At 37.6% G+C, this 19,250-nt stretch overlaps 1 protein-coding gene across 1 annotated transcript in view; it reads left to right on the top strand.

Moving 5' to 3' along the window:
• Positions 1-19,250, top strand: part of LOC134535787 (DNA-binding protein SMUBP-2-like) — a 115,185-nt gene that overhangs the window by 48,504 nt on the left and 47,431 nt on the right. The window contains exons 4-7 of the mRNA XM_063375056.1: positions 10,014-10,132; positions 15,754-15,896; positions 17,332-17,739; positions 18,756-19,065. Of these exons, the coding sequence (XP_063231126.1) occupies positions 10,014-10,132; positions 15,754-15,896; positions 17,332-17,739; positions 18,756-19,065 (980 nt within the window). The remainder of the gene's footprint in view (positions 1-10,013; positions 10,133-15,753; positions 15,897-17,331; positions 17,740-18,755; positions 19,066-19,250) is intronic.

The raw sequence follows: 19,250 nt of genomic DNA, 5'->3' as shown, positions 1-19,250 counted from the left end.
CATCTGCTATTTTCATGATGGGAGCTGGTTTGAAAGAAGCTTTATCCACTATATATGCTCCATTATCAGTGGACAAAATGCTGAATGGGCACGCCTTTGCCAGAGCATTGCGGGGTCATTTTCTCATTGAAAATACCTTGTCAAACATTATATTAGACCAAGTCGAACTCTCGGAGGAAGAGCAGACATGCATCAGCACCCTTACATCAGATTTTCTCTCCGAGCCTCCCTCACTGAATTCTTTGAACCAAGACAAATTACTCGAATCAGTGGCTATCAAATTTGGAGAAGCGATGGACAGTATCAGAAGCAATGGACACACTGCGATGATATGGATCTAATACCTCAAAATGGTGAATTTGATAAAGGAGTTCATCCATACAGAGAGGGCTGGTGATTTCCTTGCTCACCTGAACTGTTGTACGAATGATACCCTATTTTCATGCTGCTGGACACTTTCCATATGCCAAGTCTTGCCACTTATATGTACAGGATATGGAAAGCCTCTCTACTCGATTGACACCAGAGGAGTATGATAAGTTCGTGAACAAAGGCTACTACACTATGAGAAGGAATGACCAGTTATGGTCAGGCATGTGGTCAGATATGACCATCGAGACAACCTTGATACGATCATTCTCAAGCAAAGGTGGCATGACCCATGGTAGAGGTATGACAGATAGTGCTCTCAGTAAATGGGTAATTGGGATGACTGCAACTCAAGACATATGTGCTTCACTCTAAGAATATTTAGGCCAGTCAACAAGTGGCAAAGTAAGCACTTTTTACCAGCAGACCTGAAAACTTGATATAAGGGTAATTCAAGGACGCTGAATCGAATGGTGCTAATTTTTTTGAAATGGTGTTTTGTTTTCATCAAGTGAACAGCACAAAGATTTTGGAGAGGCTTGCCAAAGTCGAGATGCAAGTGACATTGGAAAGTTTACGCAATGGTTTGATAACCACCCTCCTTTTCTAAGGCCAGAGAAAATCATGTCAATAGCAACAGGAGTCGTGGGAAATGATACAATATTATGTCATGATGCAGTTACAATGGGCAAACGAGCAATGGCAAAAATTGAAAACTTGTCATTCACAAATATTAAACTGTCACGGAAAGATCGTGCACTTCCTCTTTCCTCAATGAATTCGACAATCCAGATTGACAATGAAAAAGTTGTCGTGGATTCATTCTTGCTTTTTCAGCGAGTTTCCATCACCAAGAAATTGGACGAGGTTTTAAAGAATTATATGCAATATGAACTTGCTCCCTATCCCTTGGCATTCATCAATAAAAGTGGAATGAGGAAGTGCAGAAAGTCAGTGCTATACACACTGTTTAAGCAAATTGATAATGATGTTGATTTACCTACCTTTGAATTAGTTGTTGATGGGGGATTCCTGGTCCACAAAGTTGTTTGGCAAAAAGATACAACTGTATCAACCATTTGTGATGGTTACATTAGATTTCTGAAGACCCATTATTGTGGGAGAGGTTGTACAGTGGTTTTTGATGGGTACACTGACACATCAGACAGCACGAAATCAGCGGAACAGAGTCGACAATATCGACTCAGGAGATGTGTGGACATCAGTGTCAGTTTGGAAAGTGAAATCAAGGTCAAACAAGAGGATTTCCTTTCCAATTTTCATAATAAGAGTCAGCTGGTAAACCTACTGATAGTGAAGCTGAAGAAAAATAGGATAAATACACTTCAAGCTTCAGGTGATGCTGATGTTGATATTGTAATGAAAGCTATCAATAAATCGCAAAATTCCTCGGTAGCCATTATGGGAGATGACATCGACTTGGCTGTTCTCTTGGTAGCCATATCTCTAACTGAACGTGACATTCTCCTGGTAAAACCTGGAAGAGGAAAGGTTAAGACGAGTGTATATTCATCACAACAGTTACAGCAGGAGTTCAAAATTAAGGACAATACCCATCTGCTATTTTTACATGTATTCACAGGCTGTGATGCAACATCTGCAGCGTATCGCAAAAGTAAAGTGGGTTTTGTCAAAATGTACCAGAAGTCCAAGAACATACAACCGGCAGCTGAGGTATTTTCCAGCTGTACTTCTTCCCCTGACTCCATTGAGACAGCTGGGATCATGAGTATTCTCTCATGGTATGGCGCTCCAGCTACAGAAAAATCCCTCAACGAGTTTCACTACAAATCATTCATCAAAATAGTTGAAAACATGAAGTCTGATCTCTCAACTCTCCCTCCAAGTGAAGGAGCTGTTAAGCAGCATGCATTTCGGACATACCACCAAGTACAGCTGTGGTTAGGGGAGGAACCTAATGGTGGGGCACCGAGTTGGGGTTGGGAGAGGAGGAATGACCAACTAGTTCCGAAACTCTCAGAGTTGGATGCTGCCCCTGAAGAAATCTTGAAGATGATATTTTGCCGATGCACCAAAGGATGTGACAGTGGTAGATGTAGTTGTAGAAAAGCTTCGTTAAACTGCTCTGTGGCATGCCCAAATTGCATGGGAAATTGCAAAAACGGAGTCGCAATATTAATTCAGGAAGGCGATGATAACAATACTTTACCAATATCTTTGGACGATGTCTCCACTGCTGACGAAGATGAATGAGACTCGACCCTTCCGCCTGAAAAACCCAAGATTTTGTCTTGAATGCACTTTTGTTTTCATTTTTGAATGAATATATATTAGTAATAATATAGTAAAACCTATAATTATATTCTAAAAAAAGTTTTTGTTTCAATTGCTTATTTCCATTGTTGAAGTGTTGTTATTCATCAAGATAGAAAATTACAACAGTTAAAATGAAACAGTGGAAAAATTGTATATCAAATTAAAGGTAATTTAAAGCTCTACAAATTCTTTCTTAATAATTTTCTTGAGAAATGATTGGGGGAGGTACTAGAAGCAAATGTTTGACTAAAAGAGGGAGATAAAAATGATTTTATCAAAAATTATCAGTTTTAAATAACGTATATCTCAAAAACCGTTGGGAATTCGACAATTATGTACAGAAAACATTTTATAGGAAATTTTATTATCTTTCATTTTTGTTTGGATCATTTGTTTCTACAGTCCACCGCTTCTGAGATATAAGCGAAAAACCAAAAAAAGAGCCTCCCACCTTTAGCTCACCTCCCAGGGGCGGGGACTTTTAGTATGTTTACCTTCTAACTACTCCTAACAAAGTCCCCAAGTCAAAAATTCTCGCATATTCCATGCACTCTACACCCTTCTTTTGAACACTTATTGACTGGACTATATTACGAATATTTGTTGTTACGAGAATTTTTGCCGCCGTTGTCAGCTCTCCTAGTAACGAGGTTCCACTTAAGTTGTCTGATGTGTAAATTTTCTTTTAAAAACGTTTTTAAACTTTATAACCTTCATCTTTTCGTCTGCGTCGCCGCGGTGTACCGCTAACAAAAATGTAGCCAATGCTATGTTGCTTCCCGTATAGAGTGCGCACACGTAGCCGAATATTGATATCTCGCCGAGTTCATGCAACACACGCTCTCTGTCTGGTTATGTTGCTTCCCGTATAGAGTGCGCACACGTAGCTGAATATTGATATCTCGCCGAGTGCATACAACGCGCGCTCTCTGTCGAGTGCCGAGTTAACTACATCTGATGGCCCGCTCTCTTTCGTGGAGTGTGTACTTACTGCAGTGATAGTTAAGCGTTCGTTTGGCTTGCATTTGGATCACAGATTTTGGTTTTCTATTTAAAGTTGATAGGTTTTTTAGCATGACTGATTAATTTTAATTGTTTGGTGTACTCTTTTATACTTCACGTTTTAAATAAACGTACTTTCCATGTTTTGTTTTTATGAATAACTTTATCTAACTAAAAAAATTTTTCTGCATAATCGTCGCATCCCTACTTTTCAAGCTTGATTTTAGAATAAAAAGTGTGACGATTATGTGAGAAAACATGGTAGTTAAGTAAAACATGTAAACATATCCTAATGTTTACAATGAAACAAAACAAATAGGATCTATTAAAATAATAAGAATTTTAAATTGCAGTAAGTATTGGAACAGCAAGTTTAACGATTACTAAGAGGAAACCATTTCATACAAAAATTGTGGTTACAAAAAAATTAGTTATATATTTCTTACTAAGCAAAACTGAATGCAATTAATTTTTTAAGTAATAATTTATATTTAAGTAAAGATTGGCATGTTTGTCTGTGTTATTGAAGTTATTAATTAATCTGTATAAAATAACAATGAAATTGTTTGGACTATGAAGTAATGCTTGAGAACGACTACTAAATTGAGGTTCTCTGAGCCCAGAATTTTCAAGGAAATAATTACAGTTTTTTTTAGAAGTAAAGCAGTTACGGACAAATAGAGAGTCTAGTAACTTTCTGCGTTCAACTAAGGGAAGTAAAGGAGGTTTTGAGATATGATTTTGATTAATAATTTTGTGTAATTTAGATTGTGTGATTTGAGATAATCACTATCGGAGGATGTGGTTCCAGATCACAGATCCATATTCAAGTTTAGTTCTAACTATATTGTATACTATTGTTGTCAGGGGGTTTATACGTGGTAGGTCGAAATTATGTCCGCCGGTCACAAGTAGGCACCCCACAGGCCTCGACGTCTGAATTGGTGGCCATGTGGTTGCACGGATAAAATATTCACAAGTCGAGAAGAAGGGTTTTTATTCGTAGTGATTAATACAAGGCTGATTAACACTTATACTATAAGAAATTCATTACATAATAAGATGTGAAAAAAAAACGCTAGTGGCAATTCAATCGGTTTACTTGCTGACCAGGACACCTTGTGGCCGGGCCTTGAAGTTAAGTAACGTTGTTTTGTTTCAAATGTCCACCAACAACTTAAATAATCAACCACACACTCTACCACCCGGAGTAGGCTTCGAAGAAGTAATATGAGGTTTAAGAATATGTTAAGAATAGCGGATGTGAAAGAATTTGATAAGTACGAACGTTGAAGTCAATGAGGTGCGTTGATGGCGTCCTGCCCTGGGTGGCGATCAAAAGAGACTGAATGGGGCCAGGGTGTCATGGCAGCAGGAAGCGACTAGACCACCAATAGGTTGTTTAATAGTACTAATCTATCAAAAATAATTAGGCACTTAAATATTGATGTATTTTTTGTTTAAAAACCGAAAGTAGTTTGCTCCTGAAGGTTAATTCCATGATAGGCCGTGCGGGATGCTATGCCATCCTTATATCTACCTGGAAAAAAACCCTTGGTGACTGTAAAAATGAAAAGATAAAAGATTAACACTTACATTTAAATTACTTTATTACATGAGGGGATGTGACACAGAGGCGTGGCAGACTCATGCATACGTTGGTGGGAAGTTTGAAATGCTGGGCCATAGAGGGTGCTGGTGGGAGGAGAGGGGGTCTGAAGCAGGGCGGGCCACATCGGGTTTAGGGAGGGCGTAGCCCCAGTCGACGTCAGTATAATAAAGTGTAAATAAAGAGTCTAAATCAAAAGCATACATTACATATTGTTAAGTAATGTTGAGATTTAACTGGATATTGTTAGTACACAATTTATTATGTGAAAGCAATGTGAAAAAAATATTTAACCACATATTCCTTAAGTGATTATGCATCCTCAAAGATCAAATTTTAAAATATGTTTGAAACAAATGTCAATAACTTATTCTAATAAAAAAACTGTATTGCCTAAGGTTTTTAATAAAGATTATATTTTTAAAACACATTTGAATATATTTAAATTGATATAAATTAAATTTCTTGCCAAACTCCAGATGGCAAGCCGTGGGGTGTCACTTACCTGCGAAATAGGACTATCCCACTTATATACATGATACCTGTGTGTAGAGCTGATCTAAGTTAACTATTACGAAACATTAACACCAACATGCATTACTTTTCTGTTACAAAATTATCTGATAAAATATTAATATTTTTTTCCCCGATAAATTCTGATAATTTGCATGTTAACCCTCTGCACGGAACATCGTTTTTTTTTATCAGCTAAGCGAACACCGGTCTGTCAGACCAGTATATATATATTTTTTTTTCATACTTTAAAATATATATGAACTACGAGGTTTTTAAAGAAACATTAACAACTGAATGTATTTTATTGTGCAATTCATATATATATATATATATATATATATATATATATATATATATATATATATATATATATATATATATATGTATGTATGTATGTATGTATGTATGTATGTATGTGTGTGTGTGTGTGTGTATATATCACAATATTTTATGAAGTATGTCAGGAACATATTTATAAAATAAAATAAAATAAAAAAATCTTTTCTAATTATAAACATTGCAATATAAAACCAATTTAGATGACAAATTCATGTCACAAGTATACACAAAGTAAATGAATGTTTAAATTACATTACAAATGTGACACACATTTCTTGCATATTTTCATTGAGCATTCCAAGCAATTAGGAGTGTTGCACTGCACGCATTTCTAATTAGTCTTCCTCTCCCTCTAGTATGGGCAATAACGGCACCTTTTTATTTTTTCAAGACGATCCGTCCTTGATTGATTCAATGAAGAAGCATCGGCATCTTCAGGATGGATGGTTGTCAGGCAATTTTTTATTAGTGTTGTTAGACCAGATGGCAAGTTCTTAATGGTAAGCCATCGATGAAGATGGTTTGTTGTCAGTGACATGATTATAAAGTCAAAACGACGTAGGTTTGTGGTTTCGTAACATTTTTTTGTAGATGACGTAGCCATTGCTGCAGCTAATGAATATCAGATGATAAAAAATTGCCAGAGGCCATCTCCTGGTTTTTCGGTTGGCCGAATACACGCTGCACTTCAAATCCGTGTCGATTCCAGATTTGGTGCAATTATAAAATGAAATTATCTCCGGCTTGTTGCTCTTACTGTCGACATAATTGTTGTGATGCATTGATGACAGGAGAATGACAACCTTATGTTTTTTTTGGCACATACGATAAAAGTGTAAATTCTTTGGTAATTCTATATAATGATGATTCAACAGGCTGGCTCTTATTTGACTGAAATTCAGGTGGAATTTCTGGCATGTTTCTCTTTAGCGTCCCCAAGACTGTCAAAGTCGCATAGACGGCTTTACGATAAAGGGAACACGGGTCTTTGAGACCAGGTGAATAATACACATAAAGAGGAATAACGGTCTGTCAGACCGGGAAGAAACTTACCTTATAGGGAACACCGGTCCAGGAGACCCTGGAGGTTTCAGAAAAGCGTTAATGGGCGACCACAAGGATGAAATATCCGGACGCTAATAATGACTACCTGCTGTCCGAGGATGCTTTGAGACTCTCTTACAAGAAGGGCGAGGAGGGTAACACCCTGCACGCTCTACAGCCCAAATTCGAAACTATACCGGCCCCACAGGCCGGTGTTCCATGCAGAGGGTTAATTGATATCTGGATGAAAGTACCTCAAAAGTTTAAAATTTACACCTTCAATTCATTTCATAATGCATATTTAACTAGTGGTGGTAGTTCTGAGTCTTCTGAGTCTCTTGTTATATTATTTGTTTTATTCATTTTACCACATAATAAATAACCTGATTTCTCATCTTTAATTTGCATCAAATAATTCTTTTTGACTTATAAGAACACAATGCTCACTTCTCAAATGCAAGCTTGATTAGCATGCTCTAGACCGGCTTTTCCCAAACATTTTTGGGTCACGGCACCCTAACCATGTATTGATGAAATTAACAATACACACTTAATATTTTCACGCCAATTTTAAATTTATTTATTTTCTTCATATTTTTTAGTTTGGCTTATAAATAGGGATGGTTTGAATCCCAATTTCCTCAAATCCGAAACTAGGTGTGAAGGGTCAAAAATAAAAGCATGTAAAGTAAATGAAAAATATTAACTATGGTGTTGAAACATTCTACTGAAGATTCCAAAATCAATACATATGATAATTTTATTTACATGTTGAAAGTACAATATCTTGGGGAACTATAATAAGATAGATATGGAGAAAAAAAAATTGATCTAGTTAACTTCAGAGGTTATCAGTGTTGAATTTTTGATTTACTCTATTTTTTTTTCTATTCGAATTTCGAATCTTTCAAATACTAAGGACTTGATGGTATTGGAGGATTTAATTGGCCAGTCACTACTTATAAGTTTTTAGAGTACCATTAGTGTTCACTACTTTTGTGCCACAGACATGCACAATATTTTATGTTTAGTGCTGGTTGCCTACTTGTCAGACAATTAAAATTTAGTGTTTGACACTTGTGTGTACATTTTGCAAAATAAAACTTATCTGTGAGTGTGCTGGCAAGATGCCCAATTTAAAAAATATATATAATTTACTTATTAATTTATTTTGAACATCCATTACAGTTTAATGTTATAAACATACTTATGAATAAGTGGGGTAACACTAATTATATTAATGAAGGATAGATACCTAATATATAGACAACCATATTTTCACATATCCACAACTTGTTCTTAGCTGCTAGTAGTTAACAATATTTCTTTAAGAAGGTATTCTGAAAGTTGATAACCACCTCATTGGAATTATCGATGTTCATATACAAATTGTTAAAAATTTAATTTTTTTTAGGTAGATTGCAAATAAATACTACCTATTGTAGCCGTTACCATGGTGTGACTTTCAGAAAATTTTTACATGGTTTTTCGATTAATGGTCCATAGACCCCAAAACCATCATCATTTATATATTTTTTTGTGGATGCCTAACTCACAATTTTACCCAAATCACTTCCAAACTGATGCATCCGTTATTTTTAGCTTGCTCAGAGTTTTTTGTGAGTTTATTATTATGGTCTACTTTCATTTCAGTAGATTGTTTCATGTTTTCGAGTGGTTTACATTTAATATTTCACTGGTACATTACGGTAATGATTTTGTGAGGAATCTCTCTTTTTTCTTTCAGTAGAACAGCTTGTTACATCTTGTTTTAAATAGCATTGTTCTGTATTACAATTTTACCTTGGTAATCCCATTAAAATTTTATTGATGTTCAATAATTCAGCCAAAGGCTAATCAGGAATGGCCGTTGTGTGCAACGTGCTGGATAAAGGGACCCACCTACCTGGGCAAACTTACGGTGTTCAGAGCTTCAGGAAAACCTCACAGTTTTAGAACTGTTTGATTTAGAGGCAAGATTATAGTGTGAATAGCGATAAACCGAAATAATAGTGAAATTGAAGTCAATACACCGCCAAACATCGGAACGGAATGCAATACACCACACAAACCAAAATGCAAGGCAAAACACTAAATGCAGCGATTATCACATGAATGATGTCATTTTGTCTATTAAAATATAGAATTCTTTTCATTAAGTTTTACTTAATGCTTGTATTTAAAAACATAAAGTATGTACTTTTTATGTTTCTATGCAAACTTTTTTTTTTCAGCACAAAGAAAATACAGTAAATCCTGCAAAGAAACATCATAATAAAATGTATTAGTATAATTATTGTAGGCTCTTTATTCCATATTGATTCTTTGATTCATACTAATAGTTTTAAAGAAATAAGACTGACAAAACATAAGCTTCTAATTTAAAATATGTTGGTTTTACAAATGTATTAATTTTTAATGACACTAAAGACAAAACCACTGTTTATAATGACAAAAAATTTTTTTTTTATATCATCATAAAATCTTGGCTCTAGCTATCATTATTGGGGGGGGGGGGGGGGGGGGGGTTATTTTAGCATTAATAAATATGCTGAGAGCCTATTTGTGGCTCTGTTTCCATATTTTGTTTTTAAACTGTAATTTTAGAAGAGAGTGAGAATGACTAACACCATCTATTTTCAGAATAATATTTAGGCATGAAACTCCCCAAAGAGATTCTTGAAAGCACTTCACCTTTATCTTCATTTTTCCATCATATAACACTATAGTTACTGCTCATAGTTGTCCTCTACACCACGACCCTTGTGACCGTGGAGTGGGGGAAGAGGGGCCCGCCTGTCTGCAGGGTTGCAGCGAGTGTGGTTGTCTGTGTCAGTGCCATCCAGAACCTGGTGCAGCTGTACCAGCTGAAGCACCCAGTGGTGTTGGTGATGTTCGGTGGGATGGGGGTCACGCGTGCGCAGCTCACCGCGGCGGACGTCGTGTTCTTCAACGGTGAGCGGGGAGGAACAGATGTATCCGTAGTTACAAAGCTTTGTTGGTAATCTTTTTGCTTTGGCATGTTCCTTTGTTTTCGTACCAGTACATACATGTATCTATCATTTTTTTAAATGTGATTTTATTTGTTTTTGATAACATAGGAGATTTTCTCAACCATATAAATGTAGTGAACACAGAGTGGATGCAAGTTTAAAAATCCAGGAAAATTTAAGGGATACTTCAATATAATAAGAAATTTTTTTTGTTTAATATAAATGGTTAAAGAAAATTGGGAAATGTCAAAAAATGCAAAATATTTCTGGAATTTCTTCTAATGATTAATAAAGTAAATGGGATGTACGAGACTCTCTGATAAAGGTACACCCCCCCCCTCCTTTTCCCCCACAGTGTTGGATCATGTTTGTTCATAGATATAAGTTAAACATGGTCACTATCATTATGTTGTTGGCGCGTAAACTTTGCGGATGCTGAAGTTTTAATTGCCGTCTAGAATATCAAGACTTACATATTTGAAGTAGTAAAAATTTCTGTATTCTGTGGTATTCATGTTTACTGGTTGCAAAAATTTAAGTTTACATTACTAAAGAAGCTTTGATGTGTATATTATTAAATAAAATCACTCATATATTAACAGTTAATTGCCTTACAGTCTCTCGTGTAGTAACATGAAGCGCAATCGTTTCAAATATTGATAAGAATTTAAGTCTTAATTACACTGAAAAGCATGTATGCCATGTAACAGTGAAAATATAAAATAAAAGTTAATACATAATCACAACAATTTTTTTCATATAATTTGATTAGTGAATGACATTTATTCAGCACAAAGTTTATACTAAAATGTATAGACTAAATAAATACAAAAAAAAATGATAAAGTGAATTTCATTAACAAAAACCCTAATAATAAAAAATTCTCATTAATACAAAGTGTTTCACAGTCCTTAAAAATTACATATGAGTTATAGTGATACCTAAGTAATTTGTTAAATATAAAAGAATGATTATTATATAATACTGCAGTGGATCACTCTCCAGTAATAAATATAATAACGCCCAACTACAAAAGAAAAGCTTTATTTTCACCACCTTTTCACAGTTCCTTCCAATTCACCGTTACAAGCCTCTCTCTCCCTCCAAAGACAAAGTTACACATCCTTCCGCGATCAATATTTGCACTTACTTCAACTAAACATACACTTCAAAGTAACATAAGCTTAACAAAAAAAAATACAAGATTTAAAACCACAAATTCATTTACTTTATCATTATGTAACAGCTTCTGGCAACCTATAAAGAAATAGTTCTGGCACAATATGGCGGCAGCCTACGGCAATTTTCTCCCAAATAAAGTGAAACGTCACTTGGCCAATCACAGCTAACTAGGTTAACACTTTTAAACACCTCTTGGCGCCAGCTGGGCGACCCTTCTTTACTCATTCTTCCCAAATTGTGGCTTAATCTTGAATTTATAATTACCTCTGCCAGAAGTCACCAAAGGAAAAAAAAGGACTTATAGAAAAAAACATCTAAGGAATGCAAAGACAAATATTGCAAAATCAAACATAACCCAAGAATGAATATTTTTTATATTCTCAAAACCCCCATGTTACAAGAATCAATGTTGAGGGTAGGTCAGGGCCTAACCTCCTTACAACCCCCCAAATTAAATGGAGTTTGAGTAAACAAAATTTAACTTTTGCCTGAGGTATGTGCAAGCCGGCAACCAATTCTCCCTTAGTTACTTTCTTGTGGTCTTTACACCAATTATTTCACAAAACACGATAGCCAGTTAGAAGTATTCAGTTTTACTTAGTTATTCTCTCTGACACGATAAATAATAAGTGTCACAGAATCCCAGTAGACAAAATTATAGACTTGTAATTAACAAACAAAACAAAAAGATACCCTTAGCACAAATCTGCTTGTACACAACCATCAATAAAATAAAACCACATTGGCTCTTACCAAAAACCCCATTATGAGAGTCCCAAAATGTCTCAACAGATTTCCTGCTTAAAGCCAACATGTTATGCAGGTTATCCCGTTACCTCACTAACCACACAAGAAACATCAAATCAAACTTACTCACAATATAACATGAAACAACTCTCGAAACCCCAATCAACTTGAAAATGGTGCCACATGATTGTATTTATGTTTCACTAATGTACGGCTTTAACAAATATTGGTTGAAGCTACCTCGAACACCCCCGCCACCAGTCAAGTGTCCAATCTCCCAGACATTTTTTCCTAATTCCCTAGTGATCCTGAACGACCCTTCATATAGCAGTCCCAGTTTTTTCGTCTCTTTTAACATAAAATCACTTCTCCCCCCAACTCTGAGCAGTACCAAATCCCCTACCTTGAAGTTACTGCTTATAACTCTCTGTTGTACTCCTCTCCTCAATGCTGCATGCTTAAGTTTCAGTTTAACTTCCTCAATCCTGTCACTAGTCTGATCCTCCTCCCCACTAGGAAACTTAAATTTTAGGGCTAAATTGTCCCTCTGAATTTTACCACTGATAGGTTCATGCGGTGAAAAACCTGTAATGCTGTGAATGTTTTCATTAAAAAACCTATTTAATAATGGTACAGCTTCAGCCCACTTGCTGTGCTGCTCATGGCAATAGGTGCGTAGCAATCTCCCTATTTCCCTCATAACACGCTCAATCGGATTCCCCTGCGGATGCCTGACAGAGCTATAGATCACATCAACGCCCTTCCAGGCTAACTCCCAGCGCCAAACATCCGCAGTGAACTGGGTACCGTGGTCACTCAGTATTCTCTTAGGTAAACCCATTCTTTCAAAATATTATTGAGTAATTTGTCAACACATGCCGCTGCCGTGGCTTTCTTTAAAAGATAGCAAAGCACAAACTTGGTGAAAACATTTAATACCGTGAAAATGTACTGGACACCTCCCCTTGACTTGGGCAGTGGGCCATATAGGTCCACAGCTAAAAGATCATCCGGTCCTGATGGAACAATCGGTTCCCATTTACCTTCCCAATTACGATTCGGGTATTTTGCCTTTTGGCAAATGTTGCAACTACTGATTATTTTCCTAATTGTCTTTTCCATGTAAGACCAATAGTAGCTGTTACTTGCTAACCAAAATACCTTTTTATTCCCAAAATGTCCAGTGGATCGGTGAAGATGCCATACTAATTGGTTGACCAATATCTTAGGTATACATAGTCTCCATTTTCCCGAAGCATCCTTCCTATAGAGTACTTTCCCCGTTATACAGTACCACAAAAGCAGCTTCTGGATTTGTGGTTGGTTGACATCTTTATTTTCATCTTCTAATACCCCTATGATCATGCCCCAGACTTCATCTTCTATTTGGGCCTCCCCTAACTTGGTGAATTTCCTAAATAGTTCATCATCCTTTTCCACATTAATAATGGCCATAATGGGTCCTGCTCAGGATTTCTCCTCCATAACTAACTCCCCTTGCTCTATTATCGTCCTGCTTAGTAAATCTGCATCCACATTCTCCTTGCCCGAGATGTAAACAATCTCCATGTCATACTCCTGCAGAGCTAGGCACCACCTAGTCAGACGGCTCCCCATCAGTTTGCATAATTGCAAGGAAGCTATTGAGTGATGATCGGACTGCACTATGATTTTACTGCCTAACACTAGATTTCTCAATTTCTCGAGGCTCCACACTACTGCCAAACATTCCCGTTCTGTAACAGTATAGGACCTTTCAGCTGCATTCAAACTCCTACTCAGCATGGCTATCAGGTGTTCTTCCCCTCCTCCCCTAGCTGGAAGCACTTTGCACCCAGTCCATAGCTGGAGGCATCTGAACTGATGTAGAATTCCTTGGTGAAATCAGGGTGCCGGATTACACAATTGTCCACGAAAAGGGTTTTGCCCTGTGGAAACTACTCTCACATAGGTCATTCCAATCCCAGACGCCACCCTTTCCAGTAATAAATTTAATAACGCCCAACTACAAAAGAAAAGCTTTATTTTCACCACCTTTTCACAGCTCCTTCCAATTCACCGTTACAAGCCTCTCTCTCTCCAAAGACAAAGTTACACATCCTTCCGCGATCAATATTTGCACTTACTTCAACTAAACATACACTTCAAAGTAACATAAGCTTAACAAAAAAAAATACAAGATTTAAAACCACAAATTCATTTACTTTATCATTATGTAACAGCTTACAATAACTTCTGGCAACCTATAAAGAAATAGTTCTGGCACAATATGGCGGCAGCCTACGGCAATTTTCTCCCAAATAAAGTGAAATGTCACTTGGCCAATCACAGCTAACTAGGTTAACACTTTTAAACACCTCTTGGCGCCAGCTGGGCGACCCTTCTTTACTCATTCTTCCCAAATTGTGGCTTAATCTTGAATTTATAATTACCTCTGCCAGAAGTCACCAAAGGAAAAAAAGGACTTATAGAAAAAAACATCTAAGGAATGCAAAGACAAATATTGCAAAATCAAACATAACACAAGAATAAATATTTTTTATATTCTCAAAACCCCCATGTTACAAGAATCAATGTTGCGGGTAGGTCAGGGCCTAACCACCTTACAATACCAAGTTATTATTCCAAGGGTGAACAGTTTCTTTTAGGTAATGTTGTTTAATACAAATTTCTGAGAATAATTTAATGAATAAGTATAAAGTTACATTTATAACAATACTGATGCCATATCTTTGGCTCATTGTAGGTTAGCGAAAAATGCTTGGAAACTTTATTCTTTGAAAATTTATTAGCAATCAAGAATTATATAGAAATTATATAGAAATTTTATTCTCTGAAAATGATGGTAGTATGTCGTTTTGTAAGTAATTTGTAACCTTTGCTTTAATCTTTGGTCTTAATTTTAAGTGTAATACAACAGAAAATATTTTTTTAAGCCTCGGGTTTAGCATACTAAAATCCTAAGATTTTATTTGACAATCCCAAAAAAAAAGTACATTATATGTGGTATAAAATTGTGGCAAGTTTTAAATTGATTGGAATTTGATTTAGAAATTGTTTAAATTTTGTGATTTAATTTTATAATAGTTTGGTTAATACAAACCTCATTTTTGCAAAATGACAAAATAATGGCCCCTTTATATTTGTATTATTGAGGTTTGACTGTACGTAGTTTATTTTTGTATCTCTTAATAACTTATTTTTACATTATGTGTGTATTGTTTCGAGTTATTCCGTCCTCGACATACTGTACTTGGTACAAATTATGTTACTTCAGAAATGCATTATGCATTATAATCAAAATTATTAAAAGTATTAAAAACATTTTATGTTGTACAAATTGAAATGTTCACTATTTTTTTGAATAAACTAAATTTCTAAAAATAAAAACAGTGAATCTGAAACCGCATGTTTTATAAAAAAAAATCTAAAAATAAAACCATATGACATTATCTCTAGATTGAAACGGCTGAATAATGTAGTTTGTGTCCATATTGCGCTAATGCACATAGAAGGCCAGAATGTTAACCCTCTTTCCAATCTTGGCTTCTTGGTTTACGTTCCCTCGCATGATCTGACTATGTACTACATTGAGTGATAAACAGGTTTAGCTGCTGTGCTTGCTATGTTAAACCACTGGTGTGCTGTTGCCAGATCACCTGACAGATGAACAGAAGGAGGCGGTGGCGTTTGCCCTCTCGGCCAATCAGCTGGCGGTGATCCACGGGCCGCCAGGCACTGGCAAGACCACCGTGCTCGTGGAATATGTCCTGCAAATGGTGAAGATGGGCAAGAAGGTACTTCTACCTGCTCATCTTCATGCTGATAAACTCTTTTATTAGGTGTAGCAATGTTTACTCACACTGGGAGTTCCGTACGATAATGCAAAATCCATCAATCGGTTCTCTAATACTTGCAAAACTTTTGGAATATTGTGAATACATTTACAACAAATCTTCCCTTGTATCCAGCACTTTTATTTACGTCAATTTATTTGGTTTTTGAGTTGCAACATATTTTTGTCAGATATTAAAGCAGCAAGTAAGGTACTACCATATGTCATATGGTAGTAAATTGATTGTGACTATCAATTTGTATTCCAACATCAAAACCAGTTATGTTCTAAATGCAGCTTGATTGGTTTCAACCATTTGTTTATACTGATTATATATTTTTTTAAATTTGTGAAATGCCCACAGAAAGTTGGGAACCAAAATGGTGGGCACGATTGTAAAAAAAATCACAAATACAGGAAAATATAAAGACTGCACGTGGTCAGGCAGCACAAACAAGTCGGCACTAGCGAGTGAGCACCCCTGCAAGGAAGACAACCATGCAAGCCGGCACCTCCGCACACAAGGACAAGGACAATACTTGGTTACATTAAACTAGTTACTTAGAACTGATAACATCAACAGTATAAAAAATACTAATGGGGGAATAGCAGGTAAACTTAGGTATTTTGTAACAGAAAGGCATAATTTCTGGTGTACAGAAATTTCTTATTTATTTGCATTAACATCTCTAAAACTGATGTCTGCGACTACATTATTGTGTTTAGTCTAGTCACAAAAAAAAAACCTATTCTCCATTTTAAGTTTATAAACGGAAAATAACTTCTTTTTTTTAACTCTTATTTTTAGCTTGTTTTCATTGGTTTCTTACCAACCTGTTGGTTGATCACCATCAAAATAAATTAAATGTCGATATTTGTAGACCTCAAAGAATTGGCTTATAATCTAAGTTGTGTGCGATCATCTTGGTTTATGTGTGGCAATGCAGTTGAAGCGTGTCTCGCAGTTAGTTACCTGCAGCTCAGACAGCCTCGCGTGTGGAGCGGGAGAGAAGCGAGATGAGCCAGCGAGAGGCTGCTGACGGTCAGGTCATCTCTACTAGAAACGGAAAGAAAGAGACAAACGTGTAACACAGAAGCGCACTGTGCCATGATGCCGTTCGAGTGGACCTGCCTTCTAGGTGGTACTGGATTGGTTTTAAACGTCAGCAAGTACTTATAGTACTATTTACAGTTTCTATTATTTTACATAATCAGGCGTGTCAATTAATACGATTACCTAATAATCTCATAAATACGAATTTACTAGCAGAGATGTGTTTGGTCAGTTTTAATTGCTGTTACTTCCCTTTTTAATGTAATTTCTTGGGAATCAAATGAGCTATTGTATGGTCCTGTGGCGGTGTGCACGAGCCACAAAGCGGGCTGCTCGCTTGCAGGTGCTGGTGTGCGCGCACACCAACGTCGCGGTGGACAACCTGCTGAGCGCGCTGGCGCTGCAGGGGCGCGCGAGCGTGGTGCGGCTGGGACACCCGGCGCGCACCGGCCTGCAGGCCTGCCTGCTGGACACGGCGCTCTCCTCCAGCGAGGAGCTGCGCTCGCTGCGCGTGGGCCTGCGCCGCCTGGAGGCCCGGTCCGCGCGCCAGGGCCGCGCCGACGACGACCTGCTGCTGGACATCAAGCACTACCGCAGCTACCTGCTGGAGCGCGAGCAGCTGGTGACGCGCGACATCCTGCGCGGGCGCGACGTGGTGGCCTGCACGCTGCTGTCCGCTGGCGACGCCTCCGTGCTCAAGTACCTGGAGGAGGACCACTTCGGCGCCGTGGTCGTGGACGAGAGCTCCCAGGTGCCCACTCTGATAACCAGTCTTTTATATACACAGATATCACACATTTTTTCATTAAAAAATTTACTTACTGTGTCAGATATAATTCTTTTGAATTATACTAAATACTCTAGGAGTCCCTGACCCAGAAAAGATGGGAATTACAGGAAAAAAAGGACTTACTCATGCACAGTTAAGTGGAGGAATGTGCAGGGAAACACCTGATGTGTATATAGGAAATTTTTACTTTGCCTGAAGTTCACATTGTAAGAAACAATGCTTTGGAAAATTAGTGCTGTTACCAATTTATGCATCAGCAAAGCCTGCTCTACCATGTCACATGGCTGTTGTGGTAGTTTCTTATGTCTAGACTTAGGCATGCAGGGCCAGACATTTGCTGGTAGTAGTAACAGTAACAGGAAAAGTTTTTGTACTGAACCCAAAGCGTGTTCATTTAGCTTGTAAACATTCCTCAATAGTCAACTATATCCACATGCTCACATTTGCTGTAAGAGTAAAGATTTGTTTTTGAAGATGCCTCTTGCTATTTAAAAGCTTTTGGATAGTCTTACTGTTATTAATGCACACATTTTTATTATAAAATCGTGCCTTTTTTTTGTTTATTTGTTAGACTTGGTAGCCAATCAGGGCATGTTTTTAATGGTGATTTTTGGAATTGATTTTGGTTTCTTTGAATATATACACACAATGAACACCATTACATAAGTTCCACAGAGTTTCCACATGAAACAGCATAGTGGTTTCTCGGCTCTTATTACAAAACACTTTGGAGGTAGGGACACGAGGCTAAAACGTTCTTCCAGAAAAATCATACTTAGTCAAATCCCAGGCACGCTTTGTGTCCACGGTGCCACCAAATGAAATAAAGTCCTTGGGACGACTGTTGATAAAACATTGCGACAGTGTTGTGGGGTCACAGGTGAAAATCAAATAAAACGGTAAACTGGCATAAAAAGCAGCAGCAGACAAGTTCTAGTAAATCCAGTCGCAGTAGTAAGATGGAAGTGAGTGCGCAGGCGATGGAGGCGGCCAGCTGGGTGGCACTGCCGCGAGCGCGCAGGGCCGTGCTGGCGGGCGACCACATGCAGCTGCCCCCCACCGTGCAGTCGCCCGGCCCCTGCCCCCTGGAGCGGAGCCTGATGGAGCGCGCCGCGGAGCGCCTGGGCGACGCCTGCCTGCGCATGCTGCGCGTGCAGCACCGCATGAACGCCCTCGTCATGCGCTGGGTCAGCGACTGCATGTACCAGGGCCAGGTGTCTGCGCACCCCGCCGTCGCTGGCCAGCTGCTGTGCCACCTGGAGGGGGTCCACGCCACCGAGGACACCGGTCAGTCGCGCCCATTAGGTTATGCACAATCCACATAAATAAAATATCCTCAATATGTAATTTTTATATGAAACTGTTAAGGCTAAGATCCTTAGTTTTGCAGCCTCCAAGAAAATTATTTCTCCCATGAATATCGTAGTAGATAAAAAATACATACTAGACAGAATTGTAAATAAAACTTTGAA

Source organism: Bacillus rossius, chromosome 10 (assembly GCF_032445375.1).
Source record: "Bacillus rossius redtenbacheri isolate Brsri chromosome 10, Brsri_v3, whole genome shotgun sequence".
Taxonomy (NCBI): Eukaryota; Metazoa; Arthropoda; class Insecta; order Phasmatodea; family Bacillidae; genus Bacillus; species Bacillus rossius.
The sequence above is the reverse complement of the archived record's forward strand: the minus strand, read 5'-3'. Positions and strand labels throughout refer to the sequence as shown.